We start from the raw sequence: 25,950 nt of genomic DNA, 5'->3' as shown, positions 1-25,950 counted from the left end.
TAAATTGTAAATAAATAAATAAATAACTATATTTCAATTTCATTGCACTTGAAATTTTTAAATACAAAATAATAACTTATAAAATTGAACGCAATCTATTTAAAATGTGATAAATTTAAAGACAAAATATTGAATTACAATTCAATTTTTTTAAAAAAATCCAAGTGTGAAAAAATGATACTGAATAGAGAAGAGCAAACGATTTCTTTTGACAACAGAATATTTGTTTCTATATGAAATATATCACAGATACGCGTGCAGTGCATGAAATCCATGGCAAACAAAAGTAGAAATAAGACATATATATATATGTATATATATGTGCGTGTGTGTGTGTGAGTAGTTGATTAAATCACAGTGACGTGACATTTGAGCAGGCATACTATCATGTAAAATATATGATATTTTTTTATGTTGCTTAACAATGCCAATGCAAGGATGTCATTAGTGATATTACAAAAAAATGCATTAAATTTCTATTTTTTTATCAACAACTTTATGATGATGAAAGAATATTTTTTTTACGGATAAGAATCGAAATGTTGAAAATGACTGAATAAAAAATTTGACATGCTAACATGTCAGTTGCTTCAATTTAAAAAACTTGCTCAACTTACTCAAAGTTGTAATCGTAATAAAGGCAGTTGCAAACAATGAAAACTGAACTGTTAAAAATTTAAATGAAATTTGCATTGCTGCATTCGAAAAGCAAACATTTCAAAGAAAAAAGAAATATTCAAAATTTTTTCCTTGTTCACTTTTGAACACAGACTCTGCTGTGCAATTTTTCGTTTATTTTTTTTAATTTTGTGAAATATTTTAGAAAATATTTTTTTTAATTACTTCCATTCAGAGAAAATTAAATGCTTTTCATAAATAAACAAATAAATTATTGAATAGACATTTACTTCACGACGTGTGCAAAATTTAACACACAGAAAAGTTGAATTGTCTGTCAATGTTGAAAAAATTACTAAATAAAAATTTCCCAGAAAAGACAAGTCTGATTGAATATGAAAATTTTTTATAAATAAACCACATCCATATGTTTAAAAATCTGTTACAGTAAAAGAAGAGAATTGAAAATAATAATTACAGTACAATTGTGCAACTTTGAAATGGTAAAAGAAACTTTGTCGTGCAAATCAATAAAATCGGTGCTTATCTGGATGTTCATTGAAAGGGCACAAGCATCATTTGCGTAGAAATAAATTTGGAAAAATGGCTAATTTTGAAGCGTGATGCAGGGAAAAACAACAAGCTGTAAAATTGAAAATCAAACTTTCACGCGATCAAAACTATTTTCAATAAATGACAAATTATTGAAATTTTTCATGTTTTCCTTTTTTGATTATCAATGGATATCATTTAAAACTGAATTTCTTTTATATTCATATATATGTATAGGTATTTGAATGTGTAAAATATCAAGTGGTGTTTTAAAAAATGGGATTGCACAAAACTTTACAAACACCTTTGTAATCAATGTTCATAATTCTATCAAAATGATTAATAACACATTATTCATGTAAAATTATTTCAAAAAAAAAGAATTGAACAACAAAACGAAATGGAATAATTGAAACATTGCCCACAGATAGATTTGATCACAACTGACGACATTTGACACATTGTTCTGCTGGTAAAAATGAAATTCAAGAACAAAAAACAAAAAAGAATATCGACAGCAACATTTTAATAAAGATTCATTTTTCATCGTTCAAAAATATTTTTATAAAAATGTATTTATTGTTTTCAATTAAAGTTTCAAAAGTGATATTAAAATTCCATTTCTTTCTTTTTTGATTCCAATTTATTAAACTGTCGACGAGAAAGCTTTCATCCCATTTGTAAATAAATTCATCACTTTTTTTAGTGAATAAAATAGCAAACAAAATAAAAAATAAAATAAACATTTGTTCAAACGCAATTATTCATATTCATTTATTTCACATACAGACGTTCATTCAATGTAAAAGTGCAACTCAATCAGTCAATCGATCAATCAATCAATCATTTAAAAAAATATATTTAAGAGCAACGAAAAAAAATTCTTTTTTTAATAATGAAATAAAGAATAATTGCATATATTGATTATTATTTATTTGTCTATTTCGAAATGTATCGGCTATTTGGAAATATGATGTGAAAGGTATAAAATTGCATTAAGATATTAAATGAAATTCATGAAAAGTATTACAAATCTGCAAATAACTTTGTGTTTATGAAAAATATTTGAATAAAAAGAATACTGCTTGCCTGTTGTTGATTTCTTTTCCAAACCAGAACGAATGAAAGTGGACGACTATGGCATGTCCAAAATTATTAATATCAGCTATTTATTAATATTTCTTTAGCAGAAAACAACCTAGCCGCGCGATGATCAATAAACAAACAATAAAACAAGCTGTACCAAGCTTGCATTACTACTAGGAGGGCCAATGTGAATAGCTGTTTACATACAAAAACGGCTTTAATTTTTCTTTTATTTAATCAGTAATACGACTATTATTAAGTCATATCATGTAGGTATATAGATATTTTGTTTGTTTTTCTTGTGTATTCAATATGATTTATAAAAAGTAAAAAAGCAAGTGATCAAGTGATTTATTAACGACATGTTGCATAATTTGTAAACAAAAAATATCACTTACAACATAATTAATACTTGCTGTTAAAAATTGTTACTTTAAAAGAAGAAATTATGTTTAAAATTGATTTGCTTTTTATACCGAGAAAAGTTTTGGAATTGCTATAGTTGAATTTCAATAAAAACAAAATATTTCAACATCATATTTATAGAAATATAAAAAATAAAGTTGAAAAATAAAAATGATAAAACTTACATTTCCAGTGAATTATATGAGCAACTTGGATAATATGAATCAACATGAAACAAGTACGCTTTGGTATTTTATTTGACGATTGTATGCTATTGAAACACGGAAACAGGTTTACACAAATGCAAATTTTCCAATACTAGATATATTTTAAAAAATTATAATATTTGCATTTAATTCAAAGAAAGGGATGAATAAATGGATGCATATTTTTTAAAAAAAAAGGAAATAAAAATTATAAACAACAATAATTACTTGAATCAATTCCAAGCTTGTATGTAGAAGAATGTAGCTTGTTTTGTTTGTATGATTCAGTTGAACAGTGCAGTTGATAATAATTGCAGAGGCTTAATGAATGCAAATAGCATGGTGAGAAGTTGAAATTTTGCGCAATGATGCAAGTAACCCACAAGAGCTGACAAGCGGAAATTTGCTGCCACAGCAATAAACAGGGTAGCGATAAAAGACGAATAATCCGTCACCAGCCGTGTGCTTCTGGTCCTTCCTGTGACAAACTAGCTTCAAAAATTTGTCAACTGGTTTCTGCCAGCTCCATGTGCAGCGAATGTTTTCTCTGTAGCTGCAAAATTATTTGGCACTTGCATTTATTTATTTATTCATTTGCAATTCAATTCAATTGATTTTTTTATTATTTAAACTATATTTAATTATAAATTTGTTAAAATAATAATAATTAATTTTCATAAAATTATTCCACATTTTAAAAATATTTATCTTAACGCAATAAAACATTTCAATAATTATCACTTTTCGCCGCTGATAATAAATCAATACAGTTATCTGTATAATGATTCATTGAAATAAAATTTACAATGCAGTTGCATTATTTTCCAATCATTCTCATCAAACATACACTGCTTAAATATTCACCATTGAAACTAATTTTCAATTAAAATTTCAGATTTGAACAGAAAATTTCCCCCTTTTTTTCATGAGATTTTTACAAAAATTTCTTCTTAATAAAATTTAAATAAAAGAAAAAATTCCATTTGAAAACTTTTTATATTCTATTCGATAAACAGTAAAATCTATTTCCATGCACAAATAATAATGTGAAATGGAACATCTTGTAAATTGGTTCATTGATGATTTAATTTCCATGATTGACATCTCAACACAATGTTCAAATTTGAAAACTTATTCGTTGGAGCATTTTTCAAAATAAACTCATTTCAAACATATTTACGATTATATGAAAATAATCAATTTAGCAATATTGAAATTTTACTTTAAAAAGAAATATTTTGTTATCATCATTACAAAACTATTAATCAACAATACAATTGCAATTGAGCACCACTAGCTGAATTATTCAAATTTATCATCATAATTGACAAGTGTACATTTCGAACCTTTCCTTTGGGCATACTTTGAAATTCTTGATTCAAAAAATTCTAAATTCACGTTGCATTTTAAATACTTTTTGTTTATGATTAACAGATTTTGAGAAAATGTGTTTCATAGTAAAAGTGAAATGAAAAATTACACTTACTCAATGCTTTGACTGCAGCAATAAATAATAAATGTTCATAAGTGTGCAGTTAGAAAACAGTCGAATAATTTATTATAATTATTGTTTCATTTTTCAGCACAATTCCATTATCAATCTAGTCTTTTTTAAATAATACCTGATTATCTAGTTAACTGTAAATTCTTCACGTTGTTACAAATCTGCGAATAACTTTCCTGTTTTTGTTTGTCATTTCAATGTTAAATTTTTCACCTGTAGATTTATTCATTTTTAAATATCAAACTCAAAATGCTTAATCAAATAATATACTCAAGATAAAAAATTCCTTGATATGTATCTTATATTTGAAATATGTTGGTACTGTTTGTTTTCAGCAGTATTTGTTTTTTTTGATTAGCAGATTTGTTTAAAGTGATAATGAAATTTTACAAATTTGTAAATCATTGTTTCCTTTTTAGATTAATGTTTTGTCAAACTGCAGATTGGTTCCCATTGGGAACTGAAACTTTTCAGTAATAATTTTACATTTGCAGTCATTTTTATATAATTGATTTAGTTCATTTCAAGGAAACTGAAAATATATGATTTAACATGGAATATTGGAAAGTTTAATTTAAATGAATATGCTGCGTGTTCATATGGTGGAAATATAGGTAATCAATGTTCTTTTCTATTCAATTTAAATATTTCAGATTAGAAAAAATGTTATGTGCAAACATTAAAAAGTAAAGTTTATTCTTAAAAAAGAGAAAAAATTTCTACAAATTAGTTGCAAGTTTACTTAAATTGTTTTTAAAATTAATGATTTTAGATAATAATGCTTTTTGATTAGCTTTCTGCAGTTAACTCATAGTTTAGCGATACTGAATGATGATGCGGAAACACGTCGAAAATACGTTGAATTGTATAATCCATCGGGAAAATTTATTTCCAAATTCATTGTAACTTTTATTATTCACCGTATTTAAACTGCTTTTTTTTTAAAAAATGGAAGTTCATTTCAGTGGAGAACTGATGATCTGTTATACATGAATTGGACTAGAGCGGAAGATTTGATTTGCGTACAAAGTTCTGGTAAAGTTTCAGTTTATTCACAAAGTGGTGAAGAGAAATTGAGAAATCAATTCAACATGGGAAAGGTAGACAAATAGAAATATAAATATATGTACAATTTAATAATTTTTTTAAACAGGAAGCTCTGGAAATGAAAATTATTTCTTGTCAAGCTTTTCACTCATTTGGCAATGCTACAGGCTTAGCGGTGTTGTGCAAAACGCTTCGATTTTACCTAGTGAACGATGTTGAACAGACGAAACTTTGGAGAACAAGAGAAGTGCATGGTAGATTGAAATTAAAATATCTGTATTATATTCATATTTTTGTTTTCACGCTGAAGGGAAATCCACCATTCCAAGCTGTTGGGTTGTGATAAGTAAAGATCGTCAAACGAAAGTGCTTTGCGCTTTTGATAATGAAATTTATGTCCTATCCAGAGAATTAGCTTCGGAACAAATTGTAGGAATTTTTCAAAATTGAATTCAAATTATCGAAAATTCAAATTTTCTTGAAAATCACTTTCAGATTCCACCGTTTACTACACCGGTTCGAAAGTATACTTCAGTTATTTTGTCTCCTGACAAAGAAAAGCTAGCCTTCATGTCCGACGAAAGTCTTGTACAAATATGCTCATCAGATTTCAAAGTATCATTTTATATTGTTGTTTAAAGTGCATAATTTTTCATGTAGTTTTAAATATTAATGAATTGAGTTCAACTGTTGCAAAATTACTGAATAAAAATGTTTAGATATTTCATTGTGAATTTTTTTGCACGCCGTTTGTTATGCCATGCAGCTTCTGTTGGTAAAGAGAATTTTCATTGATGGAAAATAATTACTATATTGTTATTGATATGTATATATAAATATATATTTTTTTATTTCAAATAATTTTGTTCAGGTGTACCGATTTTGCAATATTTGTCGGCGAAGGAAACAGCTACTCGTTGACGGGCCTTGTTAATGATACGATGAAGTAAAATATAAAAATGAAAGCATATTGATGTTGTTTTAATTGATGAGAAAAGGGAACTTATTTTTCAGTTTTTCATGTGATGATTCGTCGTTTGCAGTTTGTCAAGAGCCAGATGGATTACGAATTTATTCACGAAATAAGCACGAATTTATACGTTGTGTTAACAGTAATAATTAAGATTTTTTTAAAATAAAACATAAATAAAAAAATCTTTTAATTTTGTAGAATCTGCTGTTGAAATATTTAGAGTGGGTTCGTTGTCACCGGCTGCTTTTCTCGTTGTTGCTCATGCAGAATATACTGTAAAATAATAATAAATGAATAATTTTATTATCCTGTTTCATACAGTTTTCATTTCAGGCAAATAATTACAAAGCATTCGAATATATACGTTTAATTTTGGATCAATTACCGGATGCTATTCAAACGTGCATCGAGGCAGCAACGCATTTTTTCGATCCATCTATACAAAAACGATTGCTTTTGGTTAATATGCATTAATTTTTTTTGTTTTGAAAAATTCCCCATGTGCTTTCACCATTTCAGGCAGCCAGTTTTGGAAAATCTTTCGTTCCAACTGCTGAAGTTGACGCTTACACAAACGCGTGTCGAACTTTGCGAATATTGAATGCAATTCGTGAAATGAATTTCGCAATGCCAATCTCTTATCTACAGTAAATCGATTTATTGAAGAGCAAGTTGTTGCTGTTGTTTGAATGAAAACTTTTTTTACTGTTATTTAGGTTGAAATCATTGACTTTACCAAATTTAATCAACAGATTGATTGCCCGAGAGCAATATCCGTTGGCAGTTAGTTGTTGTCGTTGTTTACGGTTAATTATGATAATTGTTGTTGTTTTTAAGAATTATTAATTATTCATTTTCAGTTTGGACAGTGGAATTGGAGTCAATCGAGTGGTTATGCATTGGGCTTCGAAAATTGTTTGTGATAAGTCGATCAGTGATGAAAGAATTGTAGACAGAATCAAAGAAAAATCAACCGAATTTCCAGACATATCGTTCGCTAGTATCGCCGAAATTGCTGCTCAACACAAACGAATGGATCTTGCGACAAAAGTAAACAAGATTGTTTATTTGTTTGTATGTTTATTTGCTAGATGGATATTCAGTTGTTGAATTATGAGAAAAATCTCGAACGTCAAGTTTTCATGCTGATGAAGTTGAATCGCAACGAAAAGGCTCTTTCAAAAGCAGCGCAGAGTAAAGATCCGGAATTAAGTGATTTCTTGTCATTGTTTATTTGTTTGTTTGTTTGTTTATTTGCATTTTTTATAGTTTATTCTGTTATACTTCATTTGAGAGAATCGTTTGAAAAAATCTCCGATTTGAGCTTGATTATGCGCAATTTTCCAATACCATTCACCTTGTACAAATCCGTAAGTTGAACAACAAACAACAAGCGAGAAAATTTGCATGTTATTTTTTATTCGATGTTACTTTTACTGCAATAAATAAATGTTTTTTTTTAAATATATTTACAGTTGAAATGTCAGATAATAATAGTTTGTGCGTTTTCATAATTTTTTTCCTAGTTTGTTCGAGAAATAAGTGCGGACAATTTTCGATTTCTTTTGGAAGAAACCGATGATTTCATCGGTCAAGCGTTGTATCATTTGAAAGCATCAAATGCTCCTGTATTTAACTTTGTTAATTTTTCATATTTGAATAACGATAATATTATTTTTGCATAATGTCAGGTTTTCGATATCACTGATAAAGTTGAGACGTTGCAGTTGGCTGAAAAATGTTTTCGTATTGCAAAAGAGAATTTCTGTGTCAGCCAACTTTGTGACAATATCAAATTGCTGAAATTGCAAGAAGAACTGGCAGAAAAATTCAACGATTCATCATCGCTTGTCGATTGTTCACTGCAAGAAACAATCGAATGGCTCATCTGTGCCAACGAGTGGAATTATGTGGAAATGGCAAAGAAAGAGTTCAAAATTTCCGACCGCCAGTAAAGGATAAAATTATTATAATTTCTAGATTGTTTTTTTTTTTGAAAATCAAATTTGTCTCATCAAAAAATTATCAACAGATTATGCTGGTGGAAGATGCGAGCGCTTGCCAAAGCATCCAGATGGCAAGATTTGGAAAATTTTGCAAAACATAAAAAACCACTGATCGGATATTTGGTATTTGTTAAATATAATTATAACGCATGCGATACATGTATGTAGAGCTGTATAAACTGACACTGACAAATTCTGCTTTTGAGCCTTTCATCGAAGAATGCATGAAGTACGACAAGAAGGAAGAAGCGCGAAAATACTTTTCCAAAGTGACCGCAGACGACCGCCTCGAAGCGTTGATCATACTGAAGTAAACTGTCGATTGAAAAGATATGAGATGATCTTTTTTCAAACATCCTTTTTAGAAATTATGAATCAGCGGCAAATTTGGCAATTCAACAACACAACGAAGAAGCTTTAAATCGAATATTGTCCCTTTGTTCCGTCAATAAATTGCCAGAATATGACGCAATTTTATCTTTGAAAAAACAATGGAAAAAACAAAAGAAATGAATGATTATTATTTGTGTAATTATTGTTCATTACATTTTTATATATAATAAACATCCTTTCACCCATTTCATAATTTAAAATAATTTAAGAATTTCGATCTAAAAAAAATCACTCTGCAAGTTGTGGACAGACAGGACAATGCGCAAGAATGACATTTTCCACATTTAACATCAAATACAGAACACCTCACATTGTAAAAGAAATAATAACAGTCAATTATTTTCAAGTATTACAATAAGGTGCAAAATTAATGATTGGAAATAAATACCATGTACGTCAAAATTCATCCATTAAAAGTCGATAAAATACAGTTCAATATTTCTTTGCTCTAATAAACCGGAACATCTACACCGCAAAACTGAAATTCAAACTCATTAGCATCAATTTCACTGATTTTTGAAAACTTACCGAACATTTCAAATACAATTCAATACCATCACCGTATGCAACGGAAACGAATTCAGGTTGAGCTGAACACTGTCCTTCGTGCAGTATCAAACTTGAGAAAATGGAATTTTTTAATGCAGACAATGAAACTGGTCTGTTCTGAAGTGAATGGATCTTAAATCCACACTCACAAACAATGCTGTCGTTTTGTTGCTGCAGTTGACACCTGAGATGAGGAAACTTTTTAATTAATATAATCAACAATTAAACATAAATCAGCTTACAGCAAACAAATTGGACATATCACATAACTGTCATTATTTTCATAATAGCTGACATTAGCTTCCAACATCGCATTTTCGTAATTTAACTGCTCGCCATAAAAGTCACACAATTGTACTGAAATACCTGATATGTAACAATTGCAAAAAAATAATTTTTCTCAACAAAATATTATACCTGAACTCAAATCATCTGTATCCATGTCATTCGAAGCTGATACATGATCACAACTACTTTTACCACATTCATTCTGACTTCCCTAAAACGATCACTTTTCCAGAAAATGCAGAATATAAAAAACAAAAAACACAAATAAATAAAATAAAGAACTAATACTGAATAGTAATTATTCAAAAAATAATTGCAATAAATTTTTTCAAACAATATAACAATGAAATGCTCCACAAATAGTTTTGCAAGTTAATATCAAACCATTTGCGATGATGGAGCCACGTAAGAAGCTGTGTGATCATTTCGCCTGTCATTAATTGCCTGATTTCGTCTCAATGCAAGCTGATTAAAAAATTCCTGAAACAAAGCAAAACAATTTAATAATTAACCACATTAATCCAACATACCTGTCTAATTTTATTTCGAATCGGTTCTAAACACCTCCTGAAGAATTCAAGACGATCATCTGCCAACAAATCATTCGTGCTAAACATCACCTGCCAATTTTAAACTACGAATCAGAATACTGTGAAAAGAACACGTGAATTCACAGAAACACAATTACAGAAATAAATGTATGCAGGTAATTATGGTATCTATTTGATTGCTTTTATCTATTGTGGATTTTTATTTAAAAATATTGCAAAATTTATAATTTTGTAAAATAATAATATTTTAATTTAAATAAAAAAATTATCAAAGCTTCCTCAGCAACTTTTCTCATATTTTTCTTTTGTTATTCATAACTATATGTTATTACAATTTATAAATAATTAAATGTATTTTATCATTTTAAATCATTAATATATTTAGATTCGCATAAAATATACTTTTACCATACGCACTACTGTAGTTGAACCTGAATTATGTATAGTATGCTTATGACTTTATGTAAAGCAAAACTTTTATTTTTCATGCTTATAGTTCGTTAAATGAAAAGTAAATCAAGTAAAATGTTAATCACTGTATATTTTTTAACTATGAAGCATTTAAAATTTGTACTTTTTAAGGATGAAAGTATAACTTGATAAAAATATGTGGCACATTTTTTTGACATTCTGAAATTTAGATTTAATGTTTTTCATTGTTAATAACAGAATTTGTAGAATGTCATCATCGTCTAGAAAAGCTGAAAGTGCATCTAGTTCAACGACAGTACAAATGTCACCAGAAGAAGCATTGCAACTGTTTGAGTATGGTGCTTTTGCATTGTTTCCAGATTTGCCAAATGGATTTGAATTTGGCGTTGATTACAATGCATGGTCAACTGGTCCGAAATTTAAAGGCATCAAGATGATTCCACCTGGAGTGCATTTTATATATGTCAGTTCACTTGGTAAACATGGTGATCGTGCTCCAAGAATTGGTTTTTTTCACAACTTTGCTCCGAAAGAGGTTTTGGTAAAGAAGTGGGATAAAGAGAATGAAGGTAAATGTTGAAAATGAATTTTGTTTTATCTCATAAAATTTTTCATATCTTCTGAAGCTGCCTAGTATTGCAGATCTTGCAGATGAGGATGATGTAGAACAGATTGAAAGACTTCGTCTAAATTTGAAAGAAATGGACCAGTTTCTTGGTCCGTATCCTTTCGAGAATCACAAGCAATGGTTTTCACTTTCTTATTTGATTAATGAATCGTTGATCAGTCGATTGTCTCCAACAAATGGAAAAATCAGCTCTCAGTGCGATTTGATCAGTAAAGAAAGCCAAGATCTTAGTTTTGGAGCCCAACGAGTTGATCGAGAAAATCCTGTTCGAACACGCTTTCGAGATGCACAAGTAAGATAATGTGCATATATATAGATGTACAGTTTTAGCTCAGCCTAATTGAATTATTTCAGGGACTTCCAATTATGAATACTTCACCTGAAAGTGAAATTAAATTTACAACAATTCCAACTGTACGCTCAGAGAATTTCAGTCCCGAAGAACGGACTTCCAAGTCAATGGATCGTAGTTATGCATTGCGTAAAATGCTGTCAACTTATGAAGAGCCGAAATTTCTTCTTGGTGAATTGCAGTTTGCGTACGTTTGCTTTTTGCTTGGTCACGTTTATGAAGCATTTGAACAATGGAAACGTTTAATAGACATGATTTGCAACTGCGATGAAGCTTTGGCAGAATTTGACAGTTTTTACAGCGATTTTATTATGGTGTTGCATTTTCAACTGAAAACAACGCCCAGTGAGTTTTTTGTCGATATTGTTGCAAGAAATAACTTCCTCACGCAGAGTCTTTCAAACTTCTTTTCTCTTGTGGCATCGTCAGAAACTGTCAGTGAAGAATTGAAAGAAAAATGTCGTAGATTTCAACTGTCAGTATCGGCGCATTTCATGTGGGATTTTTCGGAAGTACGAGATGAGTTTGCGCCTGTAGTTGTCGAATAATAAATTATTTTATACACAATGCTACATTGTTAGTGATTCCTTTAAATATACAATGATATTATTATAGCGTTGGTATTTGCAAAGAAATTTATAGGTAGTGGCGGACCTGTGTTGATTTTGTTCTATTTATTTTTGTTTTTTTTTGTTAAAAAATGTGATTCACATGTAAATAAATTCAGAAAATTTTGTTTTGTTTTCTGTTTCAGTGATGATGAGTATTATTTGGGAATTATTCTCAAATCTACATTTTGCATCATAAAAGACGGCTAGTTGGAAAATTTTACTTTACTATGAGGGCAGTTTGAGAAATAGAGCAAGCAGTGAGTGAGTGGGCAGTTAGAGGAATATGATATTTATGGCAATGATGTGGTGGATATTTAAAACAGTTGATTCCAAATAATTTCTGGATAACAATATTTGAGAGTGTTTTCGACATGTGAAGCGTGCTCGGCTGTGTGAGTTTCGACAACAAATACTGCTTGATCGCAGTAAGTGTCACCGGTTACCCATTCTTTTTCAAAATGCATATCTCTTATAGCTGCATCGCAACTTGCCAAAACTGTAGTAATCTTTTGCAGTCCTCCAGTACGATCGCTGATGTTAACTGCAAATCGAACCAGGCGACCTTCCAGTGCCATAGCACGACGCAAACTATGGCAAAGAACAGTTGTATCGATGTTGCCACCGCTTAATACTATGACAATTTTTTTACCTTTCAGTTCAGGAAGCAAGCCAGAAATCAACGCGGCAAAGCCCGCTGCGCCGGAACCTTCGACGATCAATTTTTCCGTTTCTAACAGCCGTAATATAGCAACCGATAATGATGTTTCAGAAACGCTGACTATTTTATCCACCAACGATTGAACTGTTTTGAAAGCATTGCAACCAAACGTTGGAACCGCTAAACCGTCGGCCAGTGTGGGACGCAGGGTTACTGTAGTCGGCTTTCCAGCTTTCATCGATTCACTGAAAGTTTGGCAACTTTCCGCTATTGCACCAACAACTTGCACCGACGGACGTAAAGATTTAACCGCTAAAGCCACGCCACTAATTAGACCACCTCCGCCCACTGGAACCACAATAGCGTCAAAATTGCCAACTTGTTCAACAACTTCTAATCCAATGGTTCCTTGACCTGCGATCACGTCTGGATGATCATATCCGTTGATATATGTCATGCCTTTTTCTTGTGATATTAATAATGCTTCTTCTTTTGCCACACCCAAGTGTTCACCTTTTAAAAGTACATTCGCTTTCAACGATCTGCACAAGTTGACTTTCATCAGAGGAGCGTTGGTCGGCATTACCACAGTAATTGGAATGCCCAAATTTTTTCCATGAAAAGCTAAACCAAGTGCGTGATTTCCCGCAGAAGCTGCTATTGCGCCGTTTTTTCTTTTCTCTATTGGAATCTGCGAAAGCGCGTAACGAGCACCGCGTTCTTTGAAACTTCCAGTTTCTTGCATAAATTCACGTTTTAAATAAATTTGATAACCAATATTTTCGGACAATCTGACCGCTTTTAAGCATGGTGTTTTCACAACTGCATCTTTTATCACATAAGCCGCTTTTGTTACCTCTGAGAAAAGAACTTCAACTGGATTATCTGGATCACACATTGGATCCATGACACATCAAGTCAGTAAAGCCCAAGCAATCACAATTATTGTTCATAAGATGAATTTTCAAAATTTCAATTCAATTCATCAAGCTTTTTATATATTCTGTTTTAAAATGGAAGCAAACACCGCTATACTGAATAAGTTAATTACACTTCTTTTCTTGCATAATAATCAAGTAGATGATATTTTTCCACTGGTTCATCTGTGCGTCTGAATAAATTCTTTTTGTTTGTAGATTTAACAATGTTGTATAAATTGTGATTTCTACTAGTTGCTGTTTGCCATTCAACTTCAACCATTCTGAAGAACACTGCGTTATGAAAGCAAATATTCAATTTTAAATAAATTTATTTAAAAATGACATTATTTGCTATAAATTCAATGTATATATCCTATTCTATTAATAGATTCGACTTTCTTTCTTTGTCCATCAGAAATAATAAAATTAAGAAAAGTAAAATTTTAACTTTACTAAATAAAAACAGAAAAAGTAATTTCTCGAAATTAATTAAAATTTTACTAAACACAATCACTTTACTCTTTTTAAGATATAAAAAGCCTTTCCATTTGAAAAGAAGCAACAGTTATGATAAAATATATTTCTTATAACAGGCTTAAAATATATTTCATTTGATCACATTTTCTTCCTCAATAAATTGCATTAATATTCTGTGATGTTACTGCAATCTAAAACTAATTAAAATACTAACTTTGAACTGAACTGCTTATATTACTTACATTAAATATTGAATAATTTTTTTGATAAATGAATTATAAAGACAAAGATAAATTCAAAGATTTAAAGAAGAACCCAAAAATTAAAGTATTTCTGTTTCCTTAATTAAATTTTAAACAAAAAGTAACAAACCAGTAAATAAATTGAAAAAAAAGACAGCTGCCAAACATTCATATATATATATATATTTCACAAGGTGACAGTACTGTTGAAGTAAGTTGATGTAAGTAAGCTAGTGATACGCATTTATGCCAGTTTTCGTTATCAAAAAAGGAATAAAGCTCTATAACTGACGCAACACATGTACGCATATATTAAGTTGCATACAGTTTTATAATGTAAAAAATGAAGGTTATTTTGATTCTTCATAATCAGTTCAAATTTGAAACAACGAAACAACTCTTCGGTATAAAGGAAAATCTACTGTTGCTAATGTAATATGCAATAAAATTTTTTGAAATTAAAAGAAGCAAAATTACAACGCACGCAAAATGTATCTTCATGCACTAGACAAAACAATTATTATTCATTTGGGTATTCGAATGTCTCTTTGATAAATAATAATAGAATCTCAGCTTTGTTGCGATGCTTTATCAAACTAATGTGCATTTACGAAATTTCGAGCATAATACTTTCCATATTATCTTATGTAATAAAACCATAAAATATTTGCTGTTCAAAAATTTGAATATATTCGAATTCTAGAAAAATAAAGATACAGTTGCAAAATAGCGTTGGAGTTTATTTCTGTTCTTCTTTAAAATAAAAAATTGCAATTTTACATCAATATTGCATTAATGAATTTATCATTATAATTTAGACTGCATAATATGTGCATTCAATTTGGCCAGATTTATTCTGGTCAAGTTTTAAATGGCATTCTATTTTGTCGTATTCATCTTTGGTGATGCGGCACTCATCTGAATACACCTCTTCTAGACTCTTCTAAAACATAACAACGCTTTAAAGGTTTTACATTAAAATAATATTTTGCATACTTCTGATGACACAGGGCACGTAGTTGGAAGAGCGTCTATCGTTAAGGATAATCCGTCACTTGTGTCGACATTTCTAACTTTGAGAACTTTGCGGAAATTACCTCTACCGGTTTGTAAATCAGATTGGTAAATGTAATTTTTAGCTTCATCCAATTCACTCTAAGCAACTGACCATTATAAAGAATGAACTAACTGAACGATGTATGATATTTAGCAATGATTACCTAATTTATCATTCCACTATTATTATGAAGACTGTAATTAATAATACTACAATTTATCAGTGCTATTGCGTGAAAGCGATCCAGTATAGAAGTGCATTTTAAGTAAAATTCAGAAAGATCATATGAAATTTTTTAATTATGAATTTTCTGATATGGCTCATTTGGTGAACTTTACATGTTTCACATTAAACACTGATTTGAATGAGATAGAAATAAATGAATATAATTTAAAATTTGTATAACTTCACCAACATACCAAATCCGCATTGATTTCAGGCATAACTGCCATGAAAAAGAAGATAAAAGCTGCTAAAGCTGACATTGTATTAATTGTGATTTCGTGAAGAGAATGATTTTTATTTTGTAAAACTGTGCTTTTATAGTAAAATGGAATCGAACGTTCTTTGTTCAGTTGTCTAATTAAATAATTGTTTTCTGGGTATAATAATCTGAATCTATAAAGAAAATGATATAAAATGTTTATTTTCAAAGAAAAAAGAATAAGTTACAAAATATTCCTCTGTGAAATTTACAAAAGAAAAATCTTAAGGTTATATTATACATCTTATTTATGAAATACGCAATGCAAATAAAGATAAAGCAGGCAATTTTCAATACGTTATTTAACTAAAGAAACAATTTACAATGTCCATTTTTGTTCTGTGATTCAAACTCTCCAAATTTAAATTTTTTGCAACCAACAAAATGCAAATAAATAACAATTTATTGTTTATTAAACGTAAGTGAAATGTATATCTGTGGTTAAATTTAAATAGTTGAAACAAATTTAACGTAATTTCAGTATAAATAATAATTAAATATTAATAAAACTGTTGAAAAAATAAAGAGAAATGGTGTTGATAAGAGTGAGAAGGTTCTGTAGATGGAAGTAACAGCCACTTGAAAATTACTGAATAAAACAAATTAATTTTAGTTTCAGGAAGGAATAGTGAACAAATAGAGATGTAGTAGTTAATGCAACTCGTTGTGAAGTGATGATGTATTATTATTTTTAAAAATATTCAATGCTCTTTTAACAGGCCATTCAAAATTTGAATAACAGATTTGTGATACTGATAGTTGGATGAGCATAGCTGTTGGATACTTTTCGCGATCATCTGTTCAACATCTGGCATCGAATCCATCCATTGTGCCATAATGTGCGCTTGCGCTTCGAATGCGCTTTTCTTCTCTTCCATAATGTTGTACAATTGATCTAAATTTTTTTCACTAGCTGCTTTTAATTTTTCTAATGCTAAATCATATTCTGCTCTAGCACGATCCAATTTCGTCTTTTCTTTTTTCACTTCTTCTATTTTCTCTGCTAATATTTTATTGAGTGGATCAATTGAAAGTGAATGAATTTGTTGATTGCGCAACGTTCTAGCAGCTTCAATTTTTACTTCAGCCAAAGCTACAAATGTAAGAAACTTCCCACTTGATGTATTTATACAATTCTGCTTCATTCTTAATAAACAGTCCGAGAATAGTTCCGCATCGCTTATTTTGTTTTCTCCAATGAGGCTGCTCATCATTGTGAAACTTGGATTTGGATCAGTGAATTGACGTATGCTTTTCACAATTTGCTTTATACATCTTTCAAAATGGAAAATTTGTTCAAATTGCTTATTAAACTGTTCTTGATATTCGGTCGTTTTGCTGCCTTTTAACAAATGTTTCAATGAATGAGGAAGCATTTTTGAAAGGATAGAAAATTTTTGCAATCCAAACGATAAGCATACACAGAAAAGTTGTTCACGACTGCGCAAACTCTTCAGACCCAATCTACTTTCATAAATGTAATTGAGCTGCTTTATTTTTACTAAATTTTCCATTTTAAAGTTCAATTGATAGTAAGCACTTTAAAATTTTTAGTTTAGTTTAAACTAGCGTTTCTCAACAATTTTATCTTTGCGAAACTTTAAATGTAATTTTATCTCGCCGAACCCCTGTAAAATTTTTTAAAATGCTTTTTCTTTTTCGGTGATAGACTTCTTAAGGCATACATAATATATGCTAATAAACTGGTTAATCTGAGAAAAATAATGGCTACTGCCATAAAATGCATAACAAGTAGCAGATAATGCTACTAGAATTAACTGTTTACTGGTAACGTTCAAAAGGCAAAACAATGTGTCATTTTCTCGGAACCCCTGGATACCGCTCGCGGAATCTCATTTGAGAACGCTGATGTAAACTATACCAGTAAATTTAAAATTATTTTCAGTTAGTTTACTTATTAACATGAGGCAAATCATTTCATTGCAAATATTATGTAATATAAATACTCGTTGTATTTAGAAATGCTTCTTTTATTTGGATGTGCTGTATTACTTTGCTTGATAAAATGTATTTTCAACATTTTGCACTTATACATACTTATTGATAAATGTGTACTGAAGTGATAGTGATCATTTAATTTATTTGAATGATGCAGTATGGTAAGTGCTAAAAATATTATGAAATTACAATGAACCCTCATTTAATTTTACTGAAATTTCACTCAACTATCATTTTTTACAATATTTCATAAAATTGAATCACAAGCATGATTACTGGAAATATGAATTTGGAAATATTTCCAATCAATACAGAGAGTTTATTGGGATTAGTTTTGTAATTTATAAGTCTTTTAGCGATATATTTAGCAGCTCCATTGTTGTGAATTTTCAAGCAAGCAAATGCAAAATCAGGCTAGCAAAATGAACAAAAAAATTAAAGAAAGCTGCAGGTTTCAGCAGAAACAATGACATATGTTAAATCATCTTTTATAAACCATCTAAGTGTAAATCTACAACAGCGTAGGCAAACAACTGTGATTGAATTTAATGTTGAATAATAAAATTGTATTTCTGATATTATCATCACACTGTGAACAGAAGCGCATCAGTACTATTTCTGACTTTTGTATTATCCTCATCGCTGGAAACGGCGTCGTTTTGTAGATTTTACACTTTTGTCATCCTTTGTAAAAGATTAATTTTTGTTTTTTACTTGTTTCCTTTTTACATCGGTTCAGTTTGCAAACGGAAGTGGTATCTCTTCAAATAGAGCATGCATTTTGAAGCCCTGTGTCTTAAGGGAACTTTACTCATTCAACAATACATTACATCTTAACGTGAATATGATAATCAATATTAAAAACAGCTATATGCATAGAAATATAAACATAAATAAATATGTGGAAAACACTGCGTTGTATTTAATACAGCATGTTATAGATTGAATAATTATTATTAATTTGCTTATTTGAATGTCTTTTTGTAATGGAATTGACGGTTGTCGCTTGCTGTTCTTTCTAGTTAATGTAAATTTGTTGAATTATATTTTTTAAATAATCATCTCTTATAGATTGACTGCCATAAAAATTTTGCTGTAGACAAATTGAATGTATTTGAATTCATAAAGAATGAATATAAATTTAAAAAATTCCTCTACAATGAGTTTTATTTATGTTCAACTAGCAACAGTTTACAATTTTTCATGTTATAAACATCACATATGAATTTATAATGATAATTTACGCTTCAACGTATACACATTTTAACTGGCCATTTTTGTTCTCATCAAGCTTCAGATTGCATTTTATTTTTTCATATTCGTTAGATACGGGGCAAGCATCTGTATAAACTTTTTCTTGACTAAGCTAAAATTTAAAGTGTGCACTTTAAAAACTTTACATTAAAATAAAAATTTTCATACTTTTGATGAAACTTGACATGAAGTTTGGGCTACATCCATCTCCATGGACAAACCATCGCTTCTGTCGACTTTGCTTACTGAGGTAACTTTGCGAAAATTTTGATCCGGTTTTTGCAAATCAGATGAGTAAATGTAACTTCGGGCTTCTTTCATTGCATCCTAAACAGCTGATTAACATAAAGAATAAACCAATTCAGCACTGCATAATGTTTAAAAATAATTAACACATAAATATTCATTCATTATTAGGAGGATTACATAAATGGTTTTAAATGAAAACGATAAAATAATATAATAAAACAGTGCATTTTCTGTGCAATAAAACAGTCATATTCATTTTATGATTTTATTTTATGCTTGATTTAATGAACTTTCCATGTTTCCAATAAGACAGAAATAAGTCTATATTTTTAAGACTTTGTATAACTTTACCAACATACCGAATCTGCACTGACTTCAGGCATGAATGCCATGAGAAAAAAGACTAGAACTGATAAAATTGACATTGTATTAATTGTGCTGAATGATTCTGATTTTATATATTATCACAGCTTTTATAGTATAACAGGATAAAAGTTTCTTTGCTCAGATGTTCAATTGAATAATTGTTTCTTCCATATTCTGAATATCATATTTTATCAGTATAATAGAAAGAAATGTTTATTTTGAAATGAGCTACAAAAGGTTGCTTTGTAAAATTTATAAAAGAAAATTCTAAAGCACATTTGAGTAAGTTTCATTTATGAAATGAACGATGCAAATAAAGAAAAGAAGAAAATAAAGTCATTTTCATTTGTAAAGTCAAAAATATGAGTATCTTATCATCTGAAGAAATTATTTGCAGTACAGAATAAAATGAATGGCCTGTTGATTAAAAAATAATTTGAATTATAATTCTTATTCTTTAATGTAAGCGGACTGAATATGAAATCTTCTTGAAAGTAAACTAATACAATCAAATAATTAATGTTTTTAAAATCAACTGGAAGGCAAATGTTTTTGCACATTTAAATGTGCAAAATTCAGTTGTGTAATTCATGAATTAAAATTGTAAAATATATACTTCGCAATTTTTGATAAACAGTTTTTTTAGTTTAATGCGTATTAACTTATGATTCTATATTTTGTGAACTGCTTTTAATTTTAATGCTTTGTGCATGTTTGTGTTGAAAATTTAATTAAAAAATTATTACATATAAATATTACGCAATAACTATTTGCGTTATAATGTTTATAATAATGAAGTTTTTCAGGAATGCTGCATTTTATAGCCAAAAATGTAAATAATAAAATCTTTTGCAAAACGAAATTATTTTTAGTGCATTCAGTAAATAATGCATGATACCGTGCCGCGCAAAATGGCATTTCAATTTGTGTTGCAATAACGACAAAATATTTAGAGGGCATAGGAGTCCCAGGCAGCGCCGTAAAATTTCCAAATCCAACAATCATAGGGAGTACCTGCTTTTCATTATTACTTTAGTAAATGCAGATTCCAATATTCACCAAGTACTGATGAAGTTGCAACACACTACAGCAAATTTAAGTGAATTTTTTAACTTCATTTTTAATAAAGAAAGAACAAAAAGAAAAGAAATTTAAAAAAAGCCTTGGTGATGATTATAAATTGCTGTATTTTATACTTTAATGATTTTACTTTTTCGAGAAATCATTTACCAATGCCTAGGAACTCTAAAAGATATCTTTTACTTTATAAATAATAGAAATATTTTGTATTTTTATATACTTTTCTAAGAAAGCTGAGAAAGTAATAATAATAATTGAATAGCAAAATAATTCCAGCAACGAAATATAAATCTCTTGTTTGTACCTGCATAATATTTATTCTGTAAAATTGTAATTTTTTGATAAAATTAATTTTGAATTTATTATTATTTTATTTATCATTTTTGGAACACATATTATAATCAGTGAATCAATTTTTATTAACTTTACTATAAATGTTGATCAGCAAATTGTACTGTAGTCAGAATTATTATGTAATATTGATATTGGTATATCAGTCAAGATGATTATTACTGCTTCACTAAATTCAGAACATGGTGGTGTATGCCTGCTTGGATTAGATGAAAGGAAGGTTGGTTTTTCATTATTCTGTCATCATGTATCATTTTGGATGCCACAAAATATATTTCAAACGTTTTATATATTAATGTACACATAAAGGCAGTACGAAAAGCTTGTTTTTATAATTTCTATTTATTATTTATTAGATAATTTAGAATGTTCGCATAAAAGTATTTGTGGAAAATGTGGAAAGGGAAACTTGCCACGTTAGAATTAGTATTCAAGTGATAAATTGTGACGGTGATGAAAAACTGGATCTCAGTCCATTGCTTAGTCTTCAAAACGCTCCAAGTGTTGATTTGGATGATGTTAGATCAGCGATCGTAAGCAACTTTTTTTGAAATTTTATTTATTCATTGCAATTTATACTAAACCACTGCGTAATTTGAAGTTTATTCCGTTCAGGGCAAAATACTCATTTCAAAAGAAGATCCTTATAAAATAAACCCTTCCCGTGTTGCTGCATTTTTGACAGATGTTGAAACAATTGGCTGGGAAAGGTTTTTGATTTTTTTGAGATTAAAAATATATTCAAAAGTTTTTTATAGAGTCAGTCAGATATCCCTGATTCCAGAAAAAGTTACTTTCAAAATTGTCGATTCTGATAAGCGTGTGCATTTTTTAAAAGTTTGCTATAATGGCATGAATTCAATGAATTTAATGTGGGAAGTTGATCTACCAGTGCCGTTGATGCTGAAAAATGCAATTACTTGGCAGTGTTTTTCATTATTTGTTTATTAAAATTTTATTTTTTAAGGATCGGTCTATGATTCATTTATTTGAAGAATTTTCAAATCAAGTTGATAGAAATCGCGATTTTTGGAATCAGCTAAAGTCGATTGACAACAATGCTTACGTTATTGAACCGAAAAATCCAACATATAAAGACAATTATAGAAGAATTTATTTAGGTATCAAATTTTTGCTAATATTGTTTATAAATAATATTGAAAAAGAAAATTATTTTGTTCCTAAGATGAACATGTTACTCTTGTAATTGTTGTGAATATTGATGAACCTCGTCTGTTACCGGACATTTCACTGATTGGTCCCGAAAATGCGCTGGTTCCATTCCGCGACTGCATGAACAGAAATGTTTTAAAATGGTTTGAACAGTCTTATTTTTCAGCTAATAATTTAACATTTAAAATGTCCACATTTCAATGGTCATTAATTTCAAAACATTTCATATTCTGTAGAATATTGAGTATTGAAAAATTGATGAAGAAATTTAAATAAAGATATGGAATAGACTAATTGAATAGACAATTTGAATAGCAAACAGCAAATAAAATACTTTTAAAATGTTTTTTCATCACTAACTTTATTATTCCAGGGATAACAGTGAATTTTTGTTGGAGAATTTACAGTGTCTCTTTGAATTGGAATTTCAAATGCCAAACGAGCAAAGTTTAACTGATGAATTAGCGCCTCTTGAATGTCTAATATGTCAGAGTCGTGAGTCAGATGATGGGAACATTGCCGATCGTGTCTGTGAAAATTGCAAGTGTTCATTTCATCAGAACTGTCTAAAAAAGGTTTAAATTATTTTGTCAATTGTTTAAAAAATTTCTCAAATGAAATTTATGCAAATTATCAAAATATGGTTTACAGTTGGATTTGTTTTTCAAATCTTGGTAATTTCATTTTAGTGGATCCGCCGACATTCAAAACGGTCGATCAGCTTTGGAATGATGGCAGGTCCCTGTCCACATTGTGAGAAAGTAAATTTTATAATGTACATTTGAAAATTCTGTGTTATACAAATTTCTTTTCTCCTCCTTCTTTTAGATTATTAACGTAAGGAAGTAAATATGACTTCAACTCGACACTTCAGCACTGTAAAAGTCAACATGAAAGATATATATATATATGAAGTTTTACAACAAAACAGTATAGAATTTTTATAAATGTACGTTATAGAATTTAAAAAATAAAAAAGGCATTCATTCGTGCTGTTTATCTTATTAAATGGAAATACCCTAAGAAATTTCATATGTATTTTGATTTAAAGAATATAATTTAATATTTTTTCGTGTGTAATTAGGAAAGGAAAGAAAGAAGTGGTGCAACCATCAAGGAGTGCTACATTGTAAAGGAAGAAACACTGTCATACGACACCAGCAAAGGCAAATATATATCTAGTTATATTGCATTTGCAGAATTGTTTTGATTATCTATAAACATTATTCTTAACATAATTCTTCTATCAAAGCGATGATGTGCAAGAACAATTTAATCATGAATAATTTCCCCAGTGCACAGAATTCTGTTGTTATATATATGAAAAGTTAATCTCAGAGGTTAGAAATCAGATTTTGGTTATGATAAGCATTTCGTGGAATTTCAAGTGCAATCTAAAATCTGAAAAAAATTGTTGTTTTCTGTCAAGCATTTCATTATTGTGATATGCAGTTATTAACAAAAATTGATCAGCAAAACGCTTTTTATATTTTAATACACAAAGAAATCAAGAATCAAAATAAAAAAATGTTTTTAACAAAAATCATCCTACATTACAGTATTAGTAGTAAACTTTATTTTCTAAAAATATACGGTACGTACTTAGTGCTAGTTGAATTGAAAACTGACAAAGAAGTACATATTTTTGATGTATAATGATTAAGTTTTTCATAATTATACATTGTTGAATCATTTTCTGTTTGTTTTAGTTTAATTTGGTTAAAATGATGATTGCATGTATTGAAGCATCCGTGCGATTGCTTAATCCATTTGAAGTTCGTTTAATTTGTATCGCCACTAGTGGAACAGCACTTGCAAATCGTCATTGGAATCCGAAGTTTAAAAAGCTTCGGGGTGAAAAATTTTTGAAGGTAAGAGTGAAGAGAGTAATTTTTCAGTATTTACATTGTATAAACATGCAGGTTGCTTTGCCTGATTACGACAAAATTCGAGAAAGGGAAGAAATGAGCATAAAAGATTTGCGAATTGAACTTAAAAAGTTAGGTATACAGCCACATCGACCTTGGCGGGAAAGACCCATTCACATATCCTCCAGTGGTATGTTAGCGAAGTAGCTGTTAAAGTATTTTGCGTGCTTTTCTGAATTGTTGTGTGTATGTAATATAAATTTTAAATTTTAGGGACAATTTTTGATGAGTTTGTTCCTGACGAAAATGAAAACAAAGTTTCATTACTTGTCAAAGGGAAAGGCAGTCGACTGGTTGATTCCTCCAAGCATGTTTGGCGCAATAGTCGTGCGGGAAAGAAAATTCGAAGTTACGACGCAGATTTTGATCCAGTTATTTTTATCGACGAAGCTTTGAAAATTTATTTAGATGCGCATTCTGCTTTGCAGAATCGAGATTCCGATCGGTTGCACGAATTGGTTACAGAATATGCTTATCCAGTAAAGTAAAATTTATTTTTTAATTAACAAATTTTCCACTTTCAATTATATTTAGGAAATGTGGGAGGAATTAAATTTGAAATCGTTACGATGGCAGTTTGTGGAATCTGTTGAACCAGCTCGTGTGGTACAGATGCGCACATCAAGCGTTATGCAAGAAGATAATATTTTTGCACAAGTTACTGTCCGGATGCATACAAAACAGGTGAATCTTGAATTGAATTGATTGTATCTTTGTAAAAATAATTTTATTAGTTTAATTAATTTTTTTATTTATTAACATATCTTTTATTTCAAATAACTCTGATAATTCAGAAATTATATATATATATATATATATATATATATATATATATATATGTGTATGTTTAAAGAAAGCAGTTTCAAAATTTAGAAGTTGGCAATTTATGATCAATTCGGTCGACTGTATATGGGAAATGAAACTGTACCTCGAGATGTGTTGGAATATATTGTATATGAAAAGCATTTGAGTAATTTGTACGGAAAATGGCGTTTGCATGGCAAAATTCGGCCTTCTTGGCTTTCAGCGAAAGATAATGTGCTGCCTACTTTTGTCAAGCCATCAGTTTGTCCAAATGCAACGCAGGAAATAGATGTACAATTAGAAGAGCAAAACGTTATTTCTGTTGAATGATTTAGTGGAAGCTGGAATAGTGAACTTAAGACAACAGAAAAGGAAATAGAGCTGAACAAAAACTGAATTGTGCATGAAAATGGGATTGAAAAATTGTTGCATTCGTTGTTTTCTTTATAATTCGCTGCAAATGATTTAAATTTATTTTTACAATGAAATTTCATTTCATCATCTATTTGCCAACTGATTTAATCTTGCATTTTTTATAATGTACTTTGATGTGTGAAATTTCAAGTGATAACAGCTTTAAAAATCAATTCGTGTTTATTTGTTAAAAAAAATTTCTACGTGCATTCGCATATCATGCTGCATAAAATAAAATCCCATTCCAATGTTTTTGTTTGAATAAATAACATTTTCGAGTGCCAACTCTGTCCACTATTTGCTGTCAAGAAGCATTTCATATCTTCGTAATTT

At 29.5% G+C, this 25,950-nt stretch overlaps 8 protein-coding genes across 8 annotated transcripts; 5 read left to right on the top strand and 3 right to left on the bottom strand.

Moving 5' to 3' along the window:
• Positions 1 to 4,312: 4,312 nt before the first annotated feature.
• Positions 4,313 to 6,352, top strand: Tsp_04819 (vacuolar protein sorting-associated protein 16-like protein). Its single transcript, XM_003369356.1, has 8 exons — positions 4,313 to 4,324; positions 4,451 to 4,471; positions 5,175 to 5,273; positions 5,337 to 5,471; positions 5,525 to 5,672; positions 5,729 to 5,847; positions 5,914 to 6,033; positions 6,290 to 6,352. Exons 1-8 carry the CDS (start codon positions 4,313 to 4,315, stop codon positions 6,350 to 6,352), a joined length of 717 nt encoding a protein of 238 aa, XP_003369404.1.
• A 54-nt stretch (positions 6,353 to 6,406) lies between these two features.
• Tsp_04818 (vacuolar protein sorting-associated protein 16-like protein) lies at positions 6,407 to 8,498 on the top strand. The gene is made up of 12 exons (XM_003369355.1): positions 6,407 to 6,530; positions 6,590 to 6,666; positions 6,725 to 6,850; positions 6,911 to 7,038; positions 7,108 to 7,197; positions 7,252 to 7,441; positions 7,483 to 7,603; positions 7,661 to 7,761; positions 7,867 to 7,887; positions 7,918 to 8,019; positions 8,083 to 8,342; positions 8,372 to 8,498. Exons 1-12 carry the CDS (start codon positions 6,407 to 6,409, stop codon positions 8,496 to 8,498), a joined length of 1,467 nt encoding a protein of 488 aa, XP_003369403.1.
• A 48-nt stretch (positions 8,499 to 8,546) lies between these two features.
• Tsp_04817 (vacuolar protein sorting-associated protein 16-like protein) lies at positions 8,547 to 8,910 on the top strand. The gene is made up of 2 exons (XM_003369354.1): positions 8,547 to 8,707; positions 8,763 to 8,910. Exons 1-2 carry the CDS (start codon positions 8,547 to 8,549, stop codon positions 8,908 to 8,910), a joined length of 309 nt encoding a protein of 102 aa, XP_003369402.1.
• Positions 8,911 to 9,238: 328 nt separating this feature from the next.
• On the bottom strand, positions 9,239 to 10,739 carry Tsp_04816 (conserved hypothetical protein). The gene is made up of 8 exons (XM_003369353.1): positions 10,730 to 10,739; positions 10,581 to 10,609; positions 10,158 to 10,247; positions 10,012 to 10,107; positions 9,757 to 9,838; positions 9,582 to 9,696; positions 9,319 to 9,523; positions 9,239 to 9,268 (listed from the first exon to the last, which is right to left on the bottom strand). Exons 1-8 carry the CDS (start codon positions 10,737 to 10,739, stop codon positions 9,239 to 9,241), a joined length of 657 nt encoding a protein of 218 aa, XP_003369401.1.
• Positions 10,740 to 10,857: 118 nt separating this feature from the next.
• On the top strand, positions 10,858 to 13,272 carry Tsp_04815 (AAR2 protein). Its single transcript, XM_003369352.1, has 7 exons — positions 10,858 to 11,145; positions 11,237 to 11,530; positions 11,569 to 12,123; positions 12,401 to 12,458; positions 12,561 to 12,626; positions 12,677 to 12,940; positions 13,016 to 13,272. Exons 1-7 carry the CDS (start codon positions 10,858 to 10,860, stop codon positions 13,270 to 13,272), a joined length of 1,782 nt encoding a protein of 593 aa, XP_003369400.1.
• Positions 13,273 to 15,218: 1,946 nt separating this feature from the next.
• Positions 15,219 to 16,060, bottom strand: Tsp_04814 (conserved hypothetical protein). The gene is made up of 3 exons (XM_003369351.1): positions 15,975 to 16,060; positions 15,495 to 15,653; positions 15,219 to 15,441 (listed from the first exon to the last, which is right to left on the bottom strand). The coding sequence occupies exons 1-3, from the start codon at positions 16,038 to 16,040 to the stop codon at positions 15,313 to 15,315; spliced, it is 354 nt and encodes a 117-aa protein (XP_003369399.1). The 5' UTR covers positions 16,041 to 16,060; the 3' UTR covers positions 15,219 to 15,312.
• Positions 16,061 to 16,740: 680 nt separating this feature from the next.
• Tsp_04813 (putative BAR domain protein) lies at positions 16,741 to 17,415 on the bottom strand. The gene has a single exon (XM_003369350.1). It carries the CDS (start codon positions 17,413 to 17,415, stop codon positions 16,741 to 16,743), a length of 675 nt encoding a protein of 224 aa, XP_003369398.1.
• Positions 17,416 to 19,425: 2,010 nt separating this feature from the next.
• Positions 19,426 to 25,533, top strand: Tsp_04812 (zinc finger protein). Its single transcript, XM_003369349.1, has 16 exons — positions 19,426 to 19,502; positions 20,821 to 20,966; positions 21,445 to 21,518; positions 21,664 to 21,831; positions 21,914 to 22,008; positions 22,057 to 22,240; positions 22,266 to 22,419; positions 22,485 to 22,603; positions 22,879 to 23,046; positions 23,161 to 23,232; positions 23,556 to 23,652; positions 24,218 to 24,342; positions 24,394 to 24,529; positions 24,613 to 24,878; positions 24,934 to 25,083; positions 25,273 to 25,533. The coding sequence occupies exons 1-16, from the start codon at positions 19,426 to 19,428 to the stop codon at positions 25,531 to 25,533; spliced, it is 2,292 nt and encodes a 763-aa protein (XP_003369397.1).
• Positions 25,534 to 25,950: the final 417 nt, after the last annotated feature.

This window comes from Trichinella spiralis (assembly GCF_000181795.1).
Source record: "Trichinella spiralis strain ISS 195 chromosome Unknown Scfld1557, whole genome shotgun sequence".
NCBI classification, from domain to species: Eukaryota; Metazoa; Nematoda; class Enoplea; order Trichinellida; family Trichinellidae; genus Trichinella; species Trichinella spiralis.
This window is presented reverse-complemented; position numbering and strand designations above follow the sequence as displayed.

Excerpts from the sequence above, each read along its gene's own strand:
- Tsp_04819 (XM_003369356.1), top strand. Across the intron at positions 5,673-5,728 it reads GAGAACAAGAGAAGTGCATG|GGAAATCCACCATTCCAAGC; the intron begins GTAGATTGAAAT and ends TTCACGCTGAAG. Across the intron at positions 6,034-6,289 it reads TATGCTCATCAGATTTCAAA|GTGTACCGATTTTGCAATAT; the intron begins GTATCATTTTAT and ends AATTTTGTTCAG.
- Tsp_04818 (XM_003369355.1), top strand. The coding sequence starts at position 6,407 with ATGAGAAAAGGGAACTTATTTTTCAGTTTTTCATGTGATGATTCGTCG. Across the intron at positions 6,667-6,724 it reads TTGCTCATGCAGAATATACT|GCAAATAATTACAAAGCATT; the intron begins GTAAAATAATAA and ends TTTTCATTTCAG. Across the intron at positions 7,198-7,251 it reads AGTTGTTGTCGTTGTTTACG|TTTGGACAGTGGAATTGGAG; the intron begins GTTAATTATGAT and ends ATTCATTTTCAG.
- Tsp_04817 (XM_003369354.1), top strand. The coding sequence starts at position 8,547 with ATGCGATACATGTATGTAGAGCTGTATAAACTGACACTGACAAATTCT. Across the intron at positions 8,708-8,762 it reads GAAGCGTTGATCATACTGAA|AAATTATGAATCAGCGGCAA; the intron begins GTAAACTGTCGA and ends CATCCTTTTTAG.
- Tsp_04816 (XM_003369353.1), bottom strand. Across the intron at positions 10,108-10,157 it reads TTCGAAATAAAATTAGACAG|GAATTTTTTAATCAGCTTGC; the intron begins GTATGTTGGATT and ends GCTTTGTTTCAG. Across the intron at positions 9,269-9,318 it reads AATTGTATTTGAAATGTTCG|TTTTGCGGTGTAGATGTTCC; the intron begins GTAAGTTTTCAA and ends TTTGAATTTCAG.
- Tsp_04815 (XM_003369352.1), top strand. The coding sequence starts at position 10,858 with ATGTCATCATCGTCTAGAAAAGCTGAAAGTGCATCTAGTTCAACGACA. Across the intron at positions 11,146-11,236 it reads ACAACTTTGCTCCGAAAGAG|CTGCCTAGTATTGCAGATCT; the intron begins GTTTTGGTAAAG and ends TATCTTCTGAAG. Across the intron at positions 12,627-12,676 it reads ACAAATACTGCTTGATCGCA|CTGCATCGCAACTTGCCAAA; the intron begins GTAAGTGTCACC and ends TATCTCTTATAG.
- Tsp_04814 (XM_003369351.1), bottom strand. The coding sequence starts at position 16,040 with ATGTCAGCTTTAGCAGCTTTTATCTTCTTTTTCATGGCAGTTATGCCT. Across the intron at positions 15,654-15,974 it reads CTGAAATCAATGCGGATTTG|AGTGAATTGGATGAAGCTAA; the intron begins GTATGTTGGTGA and ends TCAGTTGCTTAG. Across the intron at positions 15,442-15,494 it reads CGTGCCCTGTGTCATCAGAA|AAGAGTCTAGAAGAGGTGTA; the intron begins GTATGCAAAATA and ends GTTATGTTTTAG.
- Tsp_04813 (XM_003369350.1), bottom strand. The coding sequence starts at position 17,415 with ATGCTTCCTCATTCATTGAAACATTTGTTAAAAGGCAGCAAAACGACC.
- Tsp_04812 (XM_003369349.1), top strand. The coding sequence starts at position 19,426 with ATGAAACTTGACATGAAGTTTGGGCTACATCCATCTCCATGGACAAAC. Across the intron at positions 20,967-21,444 it reads ACACACTACAGCAAATTTAA|TCAAGATGATTATTACTGCT; the intron begins GTGAATTTTTTA and ends TTGGTATATCAG. Across the intron at positions 24,879-24,933 it reads TTACAGAATATGCTTATCCA|GAAATGTGGGAGGAATTAAA; the intron begins GTAAAGTAAAAT and ends AATTATATTTAG.